This window comes from Phyllobates terribilis, unplaced genomic scaffold (assembly GCF_046119375.1).
Source record: "Phyllobates terribilis strain yellow unplaced genomic scaffold, ASM4611937v1 Scaffold_98__1_contigs__length_5973952, whole genome shotgun sequence".
NCBI lineage: Eukaryota > Metazoa > Chordata > Amphibia > Anura > Dendrobatidae > Phyllobates > Phyllobates terribilis.
Window position 1 is genome coordinate 1,331,415 of NW_027362858.1, and position 19,772 is coordinate 1,351,186.

The 19,772-nt window shown below is 46.1% G+C and overlaps 2 protein-coding genes across 3 annotated transcripts in view; both read right to left on the reverse strand.

Annotated features, from left to right (window-relative positions):
* The window catches only part of LOC141198599 (uncharacterized), a 127,354-nt gene extending 109,599 nt beyond the window's left edge, over nucleotides 1-17,755 (reverse strand). Inside the window, exons 1-4 of the mRNA XM_073663023.1 lie at nucleotides 17,623-17,755; nucleotides 17,442-17,539; nucleotides 17,153-17,243; nucleotides 3,609-4,987 (exon numbers count right to left, since the gene is read on the reverse strand). Coding sequence (XP_073519124.1) covers nucleotides 3,609-4,987; nucleotides 17,153-17,243; nucleotides 17,442-17,539; nucleotides 17,623-17,755 — 1,701 coding nt within the window. The remainder of the gene's footprint in view (nucleotides 1-3,608; nucleotides 4,988-17,152; nucleotides 17,244-17,441; nucleotides 17,540-17,622) is intronic.
* LOC141198593 (uncharacterized) overlaps nucleotides 1-19,772 on the reverse strand; it is a 259,680-nt gene that overhangs the window by 230,050 nt on the left and 9,858 nt on the right. The gene's annotated exons all lie outside the window — the stretch shown is intronic.

Consider the following 19,772-nt stretch of genomic DNA (forward strand, 5'->3'; position numbering starts at 1 on the left):
TTTTTCAACCTACTCTATGTAACATCCCCATGTTTCTGTAGGACGACCTCCACCCCAGGACATTCAGAACTTATCTTAGAAAATTCACCAAAATGGGGATGAAAACCATAACATAAAAACCTTCCCTGGATCCATCTTAAACCCATCAGCTGATAAAATGAAACCCATGAATGAAACTTCCTGGACAGAAAAAAAAACACATTTCTCAAGTTTAGCAAAAATTTTAGAAAAAAATATGTTTTAGGCTGCGTGCACACGATGCGTTTTTCATGCGTCTCCGCAGCAGAAACGCATCAAAAACGCATGGTAATCCGCACCCCATGGTCCCCAATGGCATTCCACAATGTCAATGCACATGCTGTGGATTTTTCCGCAGCGTTTCTGTAGCGCTCATAAATCCGCAACATGTTCATTAATTTTGCGGAAGCGCAGCGGAATGGCCGCCATTGACTTGCATTGAGACGCATAGAATCCGTGTCTGTACATCTGTACAAGCGGATAATATGCATTTCAATGTGCGGATGGTACCCAGGTCTGGAGGAGAGAAGACTCTCATCCAGACCTGGGTACCATTGTACCTGTAAAAAAAAGAATAAAATAAAAAATAAAGTTTATATTCACCTGTCCGGCGGCCCCTGCAGCGCTTCTCCTTCCAGGACCTGAGATGACGTCGCGGTCATGTGACCGCAGACTGTCTCGCGAGATGCCGGCAAGCCAGGAAGGAACCAGGAAGGAGCGCGACAGCACACGCGGCAGCATCGGAGGTAAGTATAGCTTTATTTTTCTATTTTTACGGTCACACTATATAAATCCATGCCGTTTGCATGGATTTATACAGTGTGACCTAGTTCTCAAGCACTTTCCAAGTGATGCTATCGCCTTGAAAGTGCTTGTCAGTCCATATGCGGAAACACATGCATTAACGCATGTGGATACGCATGTGAATCCGCATGTATTCTGCAGGAAAAACGCATGCACAATCTGCATGCGTTTTTTCTGCCAGGGAGATGCAGAAATGCTGCAGAAATTTTCTGCTTCATTTCTGCATCGTGTGCACGCAGCCTAATTGTATCGTGTTAGCCAGTAGATAGAAAAATATTAAGATTTGAGAGCCCTCAGTGGTTGATACCTTTTAATGGCTAACTGAAAAGATGGTAAATTGCAAGCTTTCAAGACTACTCAGGTCTCTTCATCAGGCATACTATAACACAATCTGAAGAGTCACATATTCATACACAGCAGGGCACAGGAATAATGCAGTAGATAAGACAAGTGATATGAAGCAGAACTATCAGTATTGGAGAGGGAGAAGCAGTTGTGGCCGTAAATATTGACACAGCTCATACATAAGGAGTGTGAACGTTTTATTGTCCTGTGATTGAGGTCTGGTCCATGATTGTGATGCTCCCAAAATGGTCTGAGGAGCACATTCCTTAGTTGATGTACAAAGACATAAATACATGCGATATACATACATTCATTGCTGCTCTGAGTGTGTGAAAGACTAAGATGTAGTCTTTCCCAGATGTGGGAACGACTAAGTGAACACAGAGGGAAGAGGGAAAGGGAGCCCAGACACTAGGGAAAGGGGGAAGTGGAGATCTCCTAGTCTGGTCACCCTGTCTCAACTACCGTCACTATATTGGCTCCTCGCTAATTGCCGCACACGTGCCTCACCCTGGCTTTCCCTGGCGTATGGCTAAGGCTAGGGAAGGGAGGAGATGAGCACTAGTCGATCTCACTAAACTCTATAGACAACAAGGGTAAACAGGGGGGAGATTGCTTAGCTTTAGATGAAGTCTAGACAAATGTGCACTTGGCCTCAAGCTCCAGAGATGACGCAGTACTTCTCTTGCTAAGCCTTCACAAGTAGAAATGAATATAGCCGGCACCTCCCTCTCAGACACACCAGGTATTTATACACCCAGGCCAGAAAGCCAATTAGCTAGAGGGAGGTAGCCGCTAGGTCTTAGAGACAGCCTCTCATCTAAGATGTCTGTAATGCCAAACATAGAGATCTCCTGCAACCAACTGCAGGGCGACTACCTGTCACCTCTGATACACCCGTGACAGTAGGTCAAAGATTGTCATAAGATTGTACTCCCAAATTTTTTTGTCTCTCTGAGATTTGAAGTTACATTTTAATACAAGTAATTTCATGTCCACGATGCTGTGATCAGGGATAAAAAATGTTTGGCCACAGGTAGCTCTATTCTTTTTTCTTTTATTGGGTGGCGATGAGAATTCATCCTTGTTCTAAATTTTTGCCCTGTCTTCCCTACACACAGACCCCCAGCTGGACATTTGGTACATATAATTAAGTACACTATATTAGATGTAATGCAGCTGAAAGCACCTGGGATCTTGTGGTGCTGATGCGGGTTGGGAATCTTTATCTTGTCAGTGGTCATTATAAATAGACAGGTTTTACATTTTTTCTGGCTGCAGGGAAAAGTTCCTGTAGCTGTTGGAGAGGACTGCCTAAATCACAGAAGTGGGGAGTCTGGAAATATAGATTGTTGTAATTTCCATGCAGCTCCCATTAGCACCTCCAGATTTGGATTTTAGGTGACTACGAGAGGCACCCGGTTGCTTTCTTGTTTAGTTTTGAAATCTAGAAGATGATTCCTTGATATTCTGGTGGCTCTTGCAATCTGGTTTTCAATTCTTGTTTGGTGGTAGCCCTGGTTCAAAAAGGTGTTTCTGAGGCCACCAAGGTGTTTGCCTCTGTCCATAGCGTTGGAACATATCCAATTGTATCAGATGGCCTGGCTGTAGCCAATAGAGGTTATGTGTTTTGTATGGAAACGGACCCATTTAAGGGATGTTGGACGGTCAACTGGCTTCTGGTACATGGACGTCTCTATTTCATTGTTCTGTAACTTAATGATGGCGTCCAAAAAGTTCATTTCAGTACAGAAGTAGTTGAGTGTTAAGTTGATGGTGGGATTAAATTGATTAAAGTGTTCAAGGAACTTCTTTAGCTGTTGCTCAGATTATGTCCAGATGATTAAACTATCGTCAATGTAACGGTAGTAGGCCAGAGGCCTGATGTGACATGAGGACAAGAAGTCACATTCAAGCTTGGTCATGAAAATTAAGATACTGTTAAGCCATTATACTTCCTATTTCTGTATCAGTCTCCTGTAGATATATGTGGTTATCAAATTCAAAGTAATCGTGGGTGAGGATGAATTTTGTAAGTTTCACCAAAAAGGTGAAACTATCCTCTCCATCCGTTTGCCTTCTCTTCCATCAACTTTTCCTTCTTCAACAATTAGGTTTCTGGGAAATTATACTTTTTATTCCTTTTATTTTTGATTCTTCTTAGCTTGACTTCTTTGCCCTATATGAATGTGTTTTAGTTTCTCACCCAGAGTTTTTGTATCTTACTTCACACTTTCCTTTCCCCTTGTTGACAGTGTGTTGTGGCCTCCCCTCTGGTTCCTCGGGAGGTACAAGAAACCCCTCAATGGCCTATTACGGAGTTAGATCCGAGGTGGTGTTTTAAGTTGGGCAGCTAGGGTCTTTTTAGTCTATACAGAGACCAGTTGGGTGTAGTTGCGGCGTTTTCCCGTGTGGGTTCTCCGGTGGCTATCAAAATGCGCTTTCTGGTTAAAACATTTTCCACATTCTGAACATGAAAATGGCTTCTCCCCTGTGTGAGTTCTTTGATGTCTGACAAGATCTGATTTCCTTGTAAAACATTTTCCACATTCTGAACATGAAAATGGCTTCTCCCCTGTGTGAATTCTGTGGTGTATAACAACTTCTGATTCATGGTTAAAACATTTCCCACATTCTGAACATGAAAAAGGCTTCTTTCCTGTGTGAGTTCTCTGATGTTTGACAAGATTTGATTTCTTTGCAAAACATTTCCCACATTCTGAACATGAAAATGGCTTCTCCCCTGTTTGAGTTCTCTGATGTGCAATAAGATTTGATTTATTTGCAAAACATTTCTCACATTCTGAACATGAAAAAGGCTTATCCCTTATGTGAGTTCTCTGATGTTTGACAAGATTTGATTTCCTTGTAAAACATTTTACACATTCTGAACATGAAAATGGCTTCTCCCCTGTGTGGGTCCTTTGGTGTATTACAACATCTGATTCATGGGTAAAACATTTCCCACATTCTGAACATGAAAAAGGCTTCTCCCCTGTGTGAGTTCTCTGATGTTTGATAAGATGTGATTTCTCTGTAAAACATTTCCCACATTCTGAACATGAAAATGGCTTCTCCCCTGTGTGAGTGCTCTGATGTTTGATAAGATTTGACTTCTTTGCAAAACATTTCCCACATTCTAAACATGAAAATGGTTTCTCCCCTGTGTGAGTTCTCTGATGTTTGTTCAGATCTGATTTCCCTGTAAAACATTTTCCACATTCTGAACAGAAAAAAGGCTTCTCCCCTGTGTGAGTTCTCTGATGTACGATAATATTTGATTTCCTTATAAAACATTTTCCACATTCTGAACAGGAAAAAGGCTTCTCCCCTGTGTGAGTTCTCAGATGTTGGGTTAGCCTTGATTTCTCTTTAAAACATTTCCAACATTCTGAACATGAAAATGGTTTCCCCCCTGTGTGACTTCTCTGGTGACTAACAAGATCTGATTTCTGGTTAAAACATTTCCCCTGCTTGAAACAAAAAAATCTATTCTCTGCTGTGTACGTTTTTTGAGGTTTAAGAAAAGACTTTTTGAGAAGACTATTTCCATATTCTGAACGTGAAAATGGCTTTGTTGCTTTAGGTGCAGTTTGTTTCTTAATGCCTCTTTTGTGACTATGATTTTCCTTAGTAGTCAGTAATGAATCAGAAGACAGGACCTGTTTTAAAGAATCAGATGACAGATCTTTGCTGTGAAGGGATGATGGTATATCTGGAGTAATGGCATTCACTTCAATTGTATCCTGTGGTATCTCAAGATCATCGGATTTAAAAATTGAAGATGTCAGCTGTTCCTCTGATCTCCTGGCACAGTCATCTGCCAAGAATAAAACCAATTATTATTTTTGAATAAAATATCCTTGAGTTTTATATTTTTGAGCATTTCTACTTAAAGTGTCTGTAGAAATGGCAAGTTATGTAAAAACATTGAAAGATTTACCAAGACAATGACAGTTCACAGTCTAATAGAAAACCTCATAGGATTAACCAGTACAGCGTGGTGTCCAACTGTTTGCTCATTCTGGATCCCAAATATGGAATAAAAAGCCACCAAACAATGTTATGTAGGTGAAAATAATACCAATAAAAACTTCCACTCATCTTACAATAAACAAGTCCCCACTCAGGTCTATCATCTGTCAGTGGAAAAACAGAAGTTTCCACATTATTAGGGTCTCAAAGGCTCTTGAAAAGCAACATGGCTTCCATAAACCAATCCAGCAATATCCACTCTCCCAAAGTCAAATCTCCCCCTCACTTCTGAGCCTTGCAGTGCGCCCAAACCACATTTAGCATCCATGTATTTGGCATTACTATAATGAGAAGAACTCACTTAATTTACGGTGTGTGTCCCCTGGAGCACAATCTGGGCACTATGTGTTGGGCAATAAAATAGTATATTTGCAATTTTCACGCTCCAACATCCACTGCGTGCTAATTTCCGGAAAGTGGTTTTGCAGTCAAAATAGTCACTACTCCTATAGATTAATTCACTGAGGGTTATAATATTCAAAATTGAGTCACTTTATGAGAATTTCTACTGCTCTGGTTTTCTGCCATTTTGTCATATTAGGGCTTCTACAAATGGTGTGACCCATCTCCTCTGAGATCCGCTGCTGCGACGTCTGCTTCTTTCACCATACCTGTCCTCATTCATTCTGCAGAGAATCTGACTTTAAGGTGTATGTAATCAAATGCCAATGTTGTCTACTATTCGTAGGGGAAACTACTCAACACATCAGGGACCATATTGCCAGCCATAAATCCACGATTCATTGCGGCAAAACCTTGTTACCACTATCCCATCATTTCTCCAGCGCCAGGCATGCAGTATCACAACTCAGGTTCCAGGTGATCGAACAAGTACCCAGACGAGGTGGTAACCATATTAAACTCCTTAAACAACGGGAGTGGTTCTGGATACACACCCTCCAGACACTGACAGAGGGTCTCAACCATGAAATAGATTGGCTAACCTGATCATCTTTTTTTCAGACACACTAGATCAGCTCTACAACCTCTCCTATTCCTCCTCTCCAGGTGAGTTCCAGAAACCCCCTTCCCGTCTCCCCTGGCTTCCCCCTCCTATCTCCGTCTCCACCCCTTCCCCTCACCCTCTTACACACAGCTCCCATATATCATTCTAGCAAACCTAATTACATACAAGGGGCATGGCCTCACACTATTTAGTTTCATACAGGACTCCATACATTCCTTACACCCCCCTCCATTATTCCTTTCATCCACAGCACCAATTGACCAAACCAGCACAATTTTATTCCCCCACCCAGATCAACCTCACTTTTGCCCCTCATCGATACACCATGATGACAACATAACAGAACTGAGTATGTATAATAATTCACTAGCGCAGGAATAAGGTTGGAGATATACTAATGAGATACTAAAAAATTTGTATATTTTATCGGTTTAAAATGGATTACACCACGAACGTGCCATAATAAGCACTTTTCTCTCCAAGTCATCCCTGGACTGTTTCCAGAGGTAATTGATTTAATTAAAAGTTACAATTCCTAATAAAATTATATGTTCTTTATTCTAACCTATTTTACCTTACCTATATTGTTTCTTTGATTCTCCAAGTCACCGGACCAAAAAGACCACTTGGACAATAGTAACTCGCTTCCTAAAAAGCTATTTACCAACATCCTCTTTTTCTTCCCGGTAGGTGTGGTACCACCAAACCCTTACCTGTAGACATGATTTTGGAATTAACCAATTTTCAATATTTTAGCTTTCTCTACCACCGAGAAAATACACCAACACAGAGGACCACTAACCATCCTTCCTTCCTCACCAGCAGGTAAGATCGGTTACTCCTCAATCAGACCTGCTATCTTCACACCACATTCTAAACCATTTGTCTTCTAATTAGGAAAGAAACTACTAAACCTCAACCGGACAAATTATCTGAAATACAGGAGGAAAATTACTATCCCACCACTCTTCCCTCCTTTTTTAGACCGTATCTCCGACAGGCTATATTTTATCCTATTTATACCCCTGATTTTACTTTTGTAATGTATTTTAAACCAATACTAATACATTTGTATATTTTATCTCATTAGTATATCTCCAGTCTTATTCCAGCGCTAGTGAATTATTATACATACTTTGTACATTCACTTTCCCTGACAGTGTGAGGATACTGTCCCACTTGCAGCAGGAATAATAGGCCTACCTGCCAGCGCTACTCCTCTCTAAAAAAAATTAACATAACAGAACTATCGCATATAGCCTAAAGCGCATGCGCAGGCTTCACCAGACGCCATGGATGTGCTACACATGTGACACAGCCATACAGGAGGACAGGTCCGCCCCAACAGACCCACTCTCCCTGCCACATCACCTGCCTGTGACGCAACTTCCAGGGGGGGTCTGGCGGTAATCGCGGAAACATACATAAACCCCCAACCGCAACTAGAGACAGATGCACAAGATGAAGGTGCGGCGGGAGCGCCTGTTCACAGCTCCATTAAAGGTACCCACCCAGCACATTTTGAGCAGTGAGGCAAGCCACCTGGCCACATGCCTCTATACTGATCTGTTTGGAGACCTGTACTCCCTATATGTCTCTGCCCTGTTACTTAATAAGCTTTATTACTTACCTGAGTGGGGACCTATATTCCTCATATGTCTCTGCCCCGTACCTAACATAACTTTATACTCATCTATTTGGTGACCTATTTTCCTTATGTCTCTGCCCTGATACCTAACTTCTTTACCACCTAAGCTCTATCATTCTTCTCCTTGGCCCTCCTCCGGCTCCTTTGCTCCTCCACTTAATCATTAATCTTTTTGCTTCCATTGTCCCATATTTTTACCAATGACTTACCATGCGGCCAGAATATCAGCAATACTTATCTGCAGGACGGATGTCCTAGAAGCCGCTGAAGATTGTCACACAATTACAAGTACATTCATGATGAGCATAGGAAAGGCTCATGTATATAATTTCAGTATATATGTAAATATGTACAGTACAGACCAAAAGTTTGGACACACCTTCTCATTTAAAGATTTTTCTGTATTTTCATGACTATGAAAATTGTACATTCACACTGAAGGCATCAAAACTATGAATTAACACATGTGGAATTATATACTTAACAAAAAAGTGTGAAACAACTGAAAATATGTCTTATATTCTAGGTTCTTCAAAGTAGCCACCTTTTGCTTTGATGACTGCTTTGCACACTCTTGGCATTCTCTTGATGAGCTTCAAGAGGTAGTTACCAGAAATGGTTTTCACTTCACAGGTGTGCCCTGTCAGGTAAAACCAGATTTACCCCGTTTTAGCTGTCAGCTCTGTTAGATCTGACAGACTGCTGACATAGTTGAAATTGTCTCTCACGCTGATCATACCCACACACGTGTTGACAGCGTGGGAGAGGCCGATAGTGGCACATGCTAGCCGCATCTGATATCTAAATCGGCAGAAAGCGTGTTGGATCTCCTGCACAACCAGGAGAATCGTGACTTAGTGGGATCGCTTGCTTCTCCTGCTGACCGTCAATTCTTGTGCGGACAGCGTGAGAGAGACTGTCAGTGGCAAAGCTGAGCCGCTTGTGCTCTTAAGCTGGCTAAGTCTGTTATATTGCCGGAGTTATTTCACTGCCGACAGCACTACTGGAGCTGCGAGTGGAATTATTAAGGATCCATTACACAGATTGTGTGACAGGTGCAATAGTGTGCCCTGATAACCTCTGTACAAGGGCTCATCACACTTATATCTATCAGACCGGCCACACTTTTGAAGTCACTTTATAATATGGGGAGTGTATCCAACGGGCTAGGAGAATTTTTTACTATTGAATTCACACTGGCAAATTGAGCCTTTATTTAATAAAATCTCTCCTGGCTGAGGATACTATCATAATTCAGCACACCCTTGATATAATCTATGTGTAGCGCTGGCGTCCCTGCCCTCTGCTAGGCAGGGACGCTGCTCCCCTCACCGCTCTGCTCCGTGCCCGGCGTCCTCTCCCCGCTCTGCTGTCAGCGCGCGCTCCTTCCCGGCGTCCTCCTCCCGCTCTGCTCTCAGCGCGCGCTCCTTCCCGGCCCCTGTGCTTAGGGCGCGCGCGCTCCCCTCCTCTTAAAGGGGCCGCGCGCGCCGTCCTAAGGAGTCCCCGGCCAATGGCCGGAGGACTTCATCATATATAAGGCACCTCCTCCAAAATGGAGGTGCCCGAGCAATGTTGTTTGCACCTGTGTCTCACCTGTGCTTCAGCCCTCAGGTCCCGTTGCCAGTTACCTGCCAGTTTCCTGCCAGTTTCCTGCTAGTTACCTGCCTGATTCCTGCCTGAATACTTGTTACCTGTCTGCCAGTCTGAGGTCCGACGGTCTGCCTTACTACTCCTGTCAGTCTGTCTAAAGGACCAGCCTGCCCGCTCACCTGGGAGCGCATATCAGCTACCTGCCTGCTTGCCTGAGGTCCGACGGTCTGCCTTACTACTCCGGTTAGTCTGTCTATGGACCAGCTTGCCCGCTCACCTGGGAGCGCTTCTCCGTTATCTGCCTGCTTGCCAGCCCGGAGGCTCCGTTGTCACGTGCTGTGACCACCAGCTATCTCAGAGACTCTTGCCCGCTCACCTGGGAGCGCATCTCCGTTACCTGCCTACTTGCCAGCCCGGAGGTCCCGTTGTCACGTGCGGTGACCACCAGCTATTCCAGAGACTCTTGCCCGCTCACCTGGGAGCGCTTCTCCGTTACCTACCTGCCTGCCAGCCCGGAGGTTCCGCCGTCACGTGCCGTGACCACCTGCTATTCCTGAGACTCTCGCTTGCTCACCTGGGAGCACACATCTACCATCTGCCTGCTAGCCTACCCGGAGGCTCTGCCATCACAGGTCGTACCTACCCCTTACCCAGAGACTGCCCTGATCACTTGCCGTAACTCCCTGTCCGTTCACCCAGAGACTGCCACCCGCTCCCTTACAAGGGCCGCCCCCTTGTATAGTAGCTCAGAGGTTCCGCCTCCCGGACCCGTTACAGTTTGCTCGGGCCATGGAACCCGGTGGCACCCAAGCTCCCTCGCTCTCGGACCTCTGTCTTGAACTGTCCCGTCAGAGGTCCCAACAGGAGGCCATCCTGGGTCACCTGCGGAATGTTAATACTCGCCTGAACACTCTGTCTGATCCACCAACAACTTCCGCCAGTGCCATATCTTGCAATCCGGCAGCTCCGCTGCCCACTAATACTATGGTATCCTACCCCGGACCCCGGCTTTCTGCACCTCCTCGCTTCGGAGGCAACCCCGTCCAGGCTCGGGGCTTCATAAATCAGTGCACCCTGCACTTTGAACTTTTGTCCCATCAGTTTAATTCCGACCGGGCCAAAATTGCCTTTATCATGTCCCATCTCACCGGGGAGGCCCTGGCCTGGCTCAATCCTCTATGGGAGAGAGGAGACCCCCTGGTGTCCAACTTGCCTGCTTTTCTCTCGGCTTTCCGGAAAGTCTTCGACGAACCCGGACGGAAGACCTCATCCGCATCCTCTCTGCTACGCCTCCGTCAGGAGGGTCTCACCGTGGGCCAATATGCCATACGGTTCCGCACCCTTGCCTCGGAGCTGGCCTGGGATAACGACGCTCTGGTATCCGTCTTCTGGGAGGGTCTGTCCGGTCGTATTAAAGATGAACTTGCTGGTCGGGACATTCCTACCTCTCTCGATGATCTAATAACCCTTGCCACCCGGATTGACCTACGGTTCCAGGAGCGTGCCAAAGAGGTCACCCGTGAGAGAAGGATTCCACGTTTAGCTCCTACTTTCCAGAAACCCGTCATTCCCTCCATCTCTCCCCAGGTACACTCTCCTGAGCCTATGCAGGTCGACCAGACCAAGATGGTCAAAACCCGTCAGGACTCACGCCGTGCCGAGGGGAGCTGCTTCTACTGTGGCAGTAAGGAGCACCGGATCCGTGCCTGCCCGGAGAGGTCGGGAAACGCCTGTGTCTAGGTTCGCTCAGAGAGGTCCACCTAGACAAGAATAAATCCTCTCCATCCCTGCTGTTGTCAGTTTCGATCATCTACGGGGAGAACCGTTATTTCGAACTAGCCCAACTTGACTCTGGAGCAGCCGGGAACCTTATTTCACAGTCCCTGGTTGAGAAATACCGCATCCCTACCAAACCTCTGGCTGTACCCTTGTCTGTCGCTGCCGTGGATGGGGGCCTCTTACCTCGCCCCATTCAACTCATCACCGAATCCATTACCCTGCAGGTGGGAATGCTGCATTCTGAAAGTATCTCCTTTCATGTTCTGCCTGGACTCTCTCACGCCCTCTTGCTAGGTCTGCCCTGGCTCCAGAGACATGCACCCGTGCTAGACTGGCAAACCGGAGAGGTCCTTCGCTGGGGACAAGACTGTCATAAAACCTGCCTGGTTCCCGTCCATCCCGTCTGTCCCTCTCCTACCCCAGCTAATCTACCTGGACTTCCGATTCCTTTTTGGTCTTATGCAGATGTCTTTAATAAAAAGGAGGCAGAGACATTACCACCACATAGACCATACGACTGTCCCATCGATCTGCTACCCGGTACTACTCCTCCCCGTGGGCGTATCTATCCTTTATCCGCTGCTGAGACCCGGTCAATGTCCGAATATATTGAGGAGAATCTGGCCAGAGGATTCATCCGGAAATCTACCTCCCCGGCGGGAGCAGGCTTCTTTTTCATCAAAAAGAAGGACGGCTCTCTCCGTCCCTGTATAGACTATAGAGGCCTAAACCTGATCACGGTGAAGAATAAGTACCCCCTTCCGCTCATTCCAGAATTATTTGATCGCCTGAGGGGGGCTAGGATCTTCACCAAACTGGACCTTCGTGGGGCGTACAACCTGGTTCGTATTCGTCAGGGGGATGAATGGAAGACGGCATTCAACACCCGGGACGGCCACTATGAATACCTGGTAATGCCCTTTGGTCTCTGTAACGCTCCTGCCGTCTTTCAAGAGTTGGTCAATGACATCTTCCGGGACCTTCTCTACTCCTGCGTAGTGGTGTACCTGGACGACATCTTGGTCTTCTCTCCGGATCTCCAGACTCACCGGAGGGACGTTCGTCAGGTCCTGCTCAGGCTAAGGCAGAACCATCTCTACGCTAAATTTGAGAAGTGCCTCTTTGAGCAGACCTCGCTTCCGTTTCTGGGCTACATTATCTCTCAGACCGGCCTACAAATGGATCCTGAGAAACTGTCTGCCATCGAGAAATGGCCCCGACCGGAGGGGTTGAAGGCCATTCAGCGATTCCTGGGCTTCGCCAACTACTACCGCCTCTTCATACCACACTTCTCTTCCCGGACGGCCCCAATTTCTGCGCTCACCCGTAAAGGTACTAATCCCAAAGAGTGGCCACCCGAAGCAGAGGAGGCCTTTCTTTCCCTTAAACAGGCCTTCTCTTCCGCCCCGGTGCTGCATCGCCCAGATGGCAACAAACAGTTCTTCCTGGAAGTTGACGCCTCCTCCTCTGGAGCCGGAGCGGTACTTACTCAAAAATCATCTTCCGGGAGGATGGTAACTTGTGGCTTCTTCTCTAAACTCTTCTCCTCCTCTGAGCGCAACTATTCCATAGGAGACCGAGAGTTATTGGCCATCAAACTGGCATTGGAGGAGTGGCGTTACCTGCTCGAGGGGGCTCTTCACCCGGTAATAATTTACACTGACCACAAGAACTTGGCTTACCTCCAGCATGCCCAGAGACTTAACCCGCGCCAAGCCTGGTGGTCCTTGTTTTTTGCTCGTTTTGATTTTGTCCTTCATTTTCGCCCGGCTGACAAAAAGTGCAAGGCGGACGCCTTGTCTCGGTCCTTTCTGGTGTCTGATCTCGAGGAGGATCCGAAACATATCATCGATCCCGCCAGAGTAATGCAGGTGGCTCCCGTGAGTCTAAATCGTCTTCCTCCTGGTAAGACGTTCGTACCAGTACCTGATCGGGAGAGGATCCTACACTGGGGTCATTCGTCTAAACTAGCTGGCCACGCCGGTCAGAAAAAGACCCTCCAGCTTATTACCCGGCACTACTGGTGGCCTAACCTGCACAAGGATGTAATAGACTTTGTTTCTGCCTGTGTGTCCTGCGCCCGCAACAAAGTTCCGAGACACCTGCCGGCCGGCCGCCTCCTACCTCTGCCAGTACCTGCTGCCCCCTGGCAGCATATAGCGATGGACTTCATTACTGATCTACCCGTCTCTGCCGGTTGTACGGTCATTTGGGTGGTCGCTGACCGCTTCTCCAAGATGGCTCACTTCATTCCACTGCCAGGTCTTCCGTCTGCACCCGAGCTGGCTAAAGACTTTATCCGCCACATCTTCTGTCTTCATGGCCTGCCCCGTCACATCGTGTCGGATCGTGGGGTACAGTTCACTTCCCGTTTCTGGAGAGCCACTTGTAAATTGCTGGACGTCACCCTGGACTTCTCCTCCGCTTACCACCCACAGTCTAATGGTCAAGTGGAGCGGATCAATCAGAACCTGACCAGTTACCTTCGGCACTTCGTTAATGCCCACCATTCTGACTGGGTGGATCTCCTGCCATGGGCCGAATTCTCGTACAACAATCACGAGAGCGAGTCTTCCTTCAAATCCCCGTTTTTTGTAGTCTACGGTCAGCATCCTCGGATCCCGTTTCCCGTCTCCACCTCGGCGGACAATCCGGCTGCGGAATCTCTTGTTAACAAATTTTCCTCCATATGGGAGAGTACCCGGTCCGCACTCCTTCTGTCATCCGAGCGTATGAAAAGACACGCTGACAAAAAACGTCTGGACCCTCCTCAATTCCGCCCTGGGGATAAAGTCTGGCTCTCGTCCAAATATGTCCGGCTCAAGATCCCTTCCTATAAGTTAGGGCCTCGGTTCATCGGCCCACTGGAGGTCATCAGTCAGATCAACCCGGTGGCCTATAAATTGAAACTCCCGGCCAACTTACGGATCCCTAACTCCTTCCATGTGTCTCTCCTCAAACCTGTAGTGCTTAACTCTTTTTCCAAGTCTACAGGTACGCCTCCTGCTCCGGTTTCTGCTGAGGACGAGTTTAGGGTAGAGAACATTCTTGCCACCAAAAGGGTAAGAGGAAAGACCTTTTTTCTGGTAGATTGGAAGGGGTTTGGTCCTGAGGAGAGAACGTGGGAGCCCCGGGAGAACATCCATGCCCCTCTCATCCTAGCTAAATTTCTGTCTGGCCTAAAAAAGGGGGGGCCTAAAGGGGGGGGTACTGTAGCGCTGGCGTCCCTGCCCTCTGCTAGGCAGGGACGCTGCTCCCCTCACCGCTCTGCTCCGTGCCCGGCGTCCTCTCCCCGCTCTGCTGTCAGCGCGCGCTCCTTCCCGGCGTCCTCCTCCCGCTCGGCTCTCAGCGCGCGCTCCTTCCTGGCCCCTGTGCTTAGGGCGCGCGCGCGCGCGCTCCCCTCCTCTTAAAGGGGCCGCGCGCGCCGTCCTAAGGAGTCCCCGGCCAATGGCCGGAGGACTTCATCCTATATAAGGCACCTCCTCCAAAATGGAGGTGCCCGAGCAATGTTGTTTGCACCTGTGTCTCACCTGTGCTTCAGCCCTCAGGTCCCGTTGCCAGTTACCTGCCAGTTTCCTGCCAGTTTCCTGCTAGTTACCTGCCTGATTCCTGCCTGAATACTTGTTACCTGTCTGCCAGTCTGAGGTCCGACGGTCTGCCTTACTACTCCTGTCAGTCTGTCTAAAGGACCAGCCTGCCCGCTCACCTGGGAGCGCATATCAGCTACCTGCCTGCTTGCCTGAGGTTCGACGGTCTGCCTTACTACTCCGGTTAGTCTGTCTATGGACCAGCTTGCCCGCTCACCTGGGAGCGCTTCTCCGTTATCTGCCTGCTTGCCAGCCTGGAGGCTCCGTTGTCACGTGCTGTGACCACCAGCTATCTCAGAGACTCTTGCCCGCTCACCTGGGAGCGCATCTCCGTTACCTGCCTACTTGCCAGCCCGGAGGTCCCGTTGTCACGTGCGGTGACCACCAGCTATTCCAGAGACTCTTGCCCGCTCACCTGGGAGCGCTTGTCCGTTACCTACCTGCCTGCCAGCCCGGAGGTTCCGCCGTCACGTGCCGTGACCACCTGCTATTCCTGAGACTCTCGCTTGCTCACCTGGGAGCACACATCTACCATCTGCCTGCTAGCCTACCCGGAGGCTCTGCCATCACAGGTCGTACCTACCCCTTACCCAGAGACTGCCCTGATCACTTGCCGTAACTCCCTGTCCGTTCACCCAGAGACTGCCACCCGCTCCCTTACAAGGGCCGCCCCCTTGTATAGTAGCTCAGAGGTTCCGCCTCCCGGACCCGTTACACTATGGCATTCATTTTATAAGCATAAACCCAGCCATCAATTCTAAGGGACATTGGCTAGGGGCTTATTTTATTAATAATTTGATTCACCGTCTGACTCTATCAGTAATTTAGTGGATCATGACTCCATTTATATAATCATGATCCATGATACATCCCTAATGGGATGTATGATTTACCAGGTTTTAATATTATTATTTAACAAAGAATTTCACTTTTACTCACACCCTTTTCCCTTTCCTAATTGTTAACTTGTAATATGGAGGTGTTCACCTTTGTGAGCACTGTCTGATGAGATCAGACAATACTTTGACTATAGAATTGCAGCCTTGCAGCGCTGGGGTCCTGGGTTCAAATCCCACCAATGACAAAAAATGAGTTTGTATGTTCTCCCTGTGTTTGCGTGGGTTTCCTCCAGGTTGTCCGGTTTCCTCCCACACTCCAAAGACATCCTGATAGGGAATTTAGATTGTCAGCCCCAATGAGAACAGTGCCAATAAGGTCTGTAAAGCGCTGTGGAATTAATGACGGTATATAAGCGAGTAAAATAAATAAATAAGCTGGAAAATAATTAGTAAGGTCCATTTGTTTCCTATTATCCTTTGTGAAGAATTCCAAAGTTATCACCACATAAAGTGACACACGTCAGATTTGAAAAATGGGGCCTGATTAGGAACAGAAAACTGGCTGCAGAGTGAGAAGGAACCTGTGAAAAAAAAAAAAAATTCTATGTTACATCCCCAACAACAACCTATGTATAAGGGGAGAACTCCAACACTAAAATGGAGTTGCACTCATTTATGGTGGAGCCATTGGAGCTACTATGAGTCCTAACCAGAAGAGTAGAGAAAGTATTAGTGCCCCCATTTCAGGAGAGATTGAGCAGTAATCTGAATTCCTTAGGATTGAAAACATAATAGAATTTATGACGCGGAGTGAATCCATGAAACCAGGGCTGGAGCCAACACATCTCCTGCAGGCGGGAATAAATGTATATTACAGCCATCAGCCACGCACAGCTTAGAGATATATCATGGCACAGGTGTAATTTTTTTTATGTAGTTTATCACAATCCTGTATGAAGTTAGTTGGTTTTAAAATAAAGTGTAAAGTCAGGATAAAGGGAAACTCTGCTGTTATTGTACAGAAATTCACACTTGGCCTCACTGCACATTTAATGTTGTCGATCATAAAAGTGAAGTTTGGCCAGAGAGACTGGACCTGGTCTTGTAGGAACCATATGAGAACATTCAGCGGCACAGAAGGGAGAGAAGGTAGATTCATCCAATAAGATATCAGGGATCTAGGAAGGAACATCATTACCCTCCACTTTCTCTTACAGGCCCATCAGAATATTTTTCTTCAAGTGATTTTCTAACTTGTCAGCACTTTCTACGTACGCTGTCATCTGGGCAGGTAACGGTCAGCATCTTCTAATTCCAGGGGGTAGGTGGATCTTTCAGATTGTAAGTTCCATAGAAAAGAGCTTTCACAATTTCCCCAAGTAATTAGAACATTTTTCATATGGAGGCGAATGTTATGCTCTAGTGGCAAAATGGCGATCACACGATTGTGATATGGCCAGACTACATCACCGATAAAGCAGCCATAGCTGGTGACAGACAAGAATCTGTCACTTCTCTGCATTTAGTGGTCACTACTCACCTGGGTGGTCATATGTAGGAATCTCCTCTTTACACCGCTCATCACCCCATACATATGTCTCTGTAGTATTAATATGGGTCAGATCTTCACCCTGAAACAAATAATGTAAAAGACACAAACAGATGGAGAAGTCCCATCTATGATCAGCTCTAATCCTGTCATCTCCACGGTCCTCATTACACAAATATAAAACATATAATACTGGTGGATAAAACAAGACTGAACACAAGACCTTCACAGCCGTCTTCACATCATAGGGGAGATCTCATGACACCTTCTCTCCATCTACCTGATGATCCTGAGGAACATTAGGATCTTCTTGTTTACAGTCCTGTGGAAGAAGAGGACGGGGACATCTCTCTGGTGTTGTCCTCTTACTGGATAGATCTGGAGGAAACACATACAGGGACTGAATTCATTCTTTACATACAGATAATTATAGGCCGTGTGTATTTAGTCCTGTCTATTACCTGGTGATATGAGGGGCTGGGGAACCTCCATCATGACGTCCTTGTACAGATCTTTGTGTCCTTCTAAATACTCCCACTCCTCCTTGGAGAAATAGACAGCGACATCCTGACACCTTATAGGAACCTGACACATACAATGATACCGTCATCCCCCCAATCCCTTAATAGTGTTACTGTATAATGTCCCAGCATTCCCAGCAGTGTCACCTCTCCAGTCAGCAGCTCAATCATCTTATAGGTGAGTTCTACGATCTTCTGGTCATTGATGTCCTCATGTATCAGGGGGTGAGGTGGAGGCCCTGTGATTGGGCTCAGGGGTCTTCCCCATCCCTCAGACACAGGGTCCTGACAGCGCTCACTAGAGGTCTTCTTCACTACTGTGTAATCTTGGTTATGGAGAGACACATTAATAAATCTCACTACAGACATTTCCAGAGTCCTCACCTCTCCAGTTCTGTCCATCTGTTATTCCCATAGATAAGAATGATGTAATGAGACGTCATCAGAATCTCTCACCTCTCCAGTAAGCCGGAAGATGATCTCTAGGGTGAGGTGTAATATCCTCTCCGCCATCTTGTCTCTGTCCATATCCATCCTTGATGGGTGATTCACAAAAATTCTGTCAATATAGAAGATGTCCACTGAGAGGATCCGATATTGTAGTGACCTAAATAGGAAGACAATGAGACGATGGAACATCATAAAGAATTCCGTGTAATAATACAATTACTGGACACAATAAGGGAAATATATCAGGAGATAGAAGGTGCAGATGTTGTATTCTCTAGTCTTGTATGGATTTGAACACAAGTTGAATTGCAGAAAAAGACATCTCCTCCATGCTCCCAATCACTGGTTAATTTGACCACTGCTTAGCCAACTGATTAGCTGTAGAAATCTGAAGTACACAGGAAATACAGAGACTGGTGGAGGACCCAAGCAGCAATGGTATTCTTATTAGTTTACAACATTCTGCTTTTTACCCTGTCATGTACTAATGAAACCTATATATTTTAGGCCACAGACAACAAGCAGTTTCTTCCTTGGAGTCTGTAGCTGAATACGTTTCTCATAGACTCATCTTCCATAACGCTAATTATCGTCTCATTTACTGACACTGGAATCGGCATTAGCAATACTACAGGAGATATTCATTACACGTGACAGGAGAAATAACTACTTCATGATGAGGATGACATCTTCTACTATAACTCCAGAAACATATTTGGCCAGAGTCCTTCACTGACTACATCACCACTAGTCATCTATATGAAAGTTTTCCATCTTTCCCCGGCTGTAATCTTTTTATCCAGTTAGATCTCATGTATAAAACTTTGCTTGTAAGAACACCAACACAGGAGTGGTTTAATGCTAATGTCTCCATGTACGGTGTTTTTTTTTTCTGGATATGTCATAGAAAATATTAAAAATCTCTGAAGTTAATCGCCTCCCTCCTTCCCTCTGTCATTTGCAATCTGAGCTGACACTCTTAGGTGGAGGATTGTACAAATTACACTGGTCAACAAATTGTAACTTTTTTTCTGTTTCCTGTTTTAAAACATGTTGTCCATGTATTTTGAGGCGCTGATTTCAGAAATGTAAATCAGAATTTCGGTAGCATGTACCATTCCCGAGATATTTTAATTTTACGATTATGATTAGGACAGTACATAGTGCATAATAAATTGGCACTTATATTAAACTTTTTATTTCAGAAGTGTATTTTTTGTAGAAATAACCAATGGAATTCATAATATGGACTCTCTTTATTATAATATACAGCACTTAAGTCCTGTCCAATCATGCACTGCATTAGTTGTGCACTCTCAGGCACGTCCAGACACAACTGTCAGACTTTGGTCTATTTCCAAGTAGCATTATATAATAACAGCAGTAACGACGCTGTAATCTTCATGAGTTTCTTCTGTTTTGAGAAAATTTCATAAGGAGCAAAACTGTTTAATAAGTAATGAGTTGTAGAATGTCGCATCAATGTCGCAATAGTAGTGATCTCTTTTGTTATACATGTGGAGATTATACCCTTAAAGCCCAGAAAAGGAGTATAACTGCAGTTGTTAAGAAGGCATAGGAGTTATATTTTGGATGCAAAATTTGTGACCAAGACAGAGCAAGGGCTACTCATATATGCT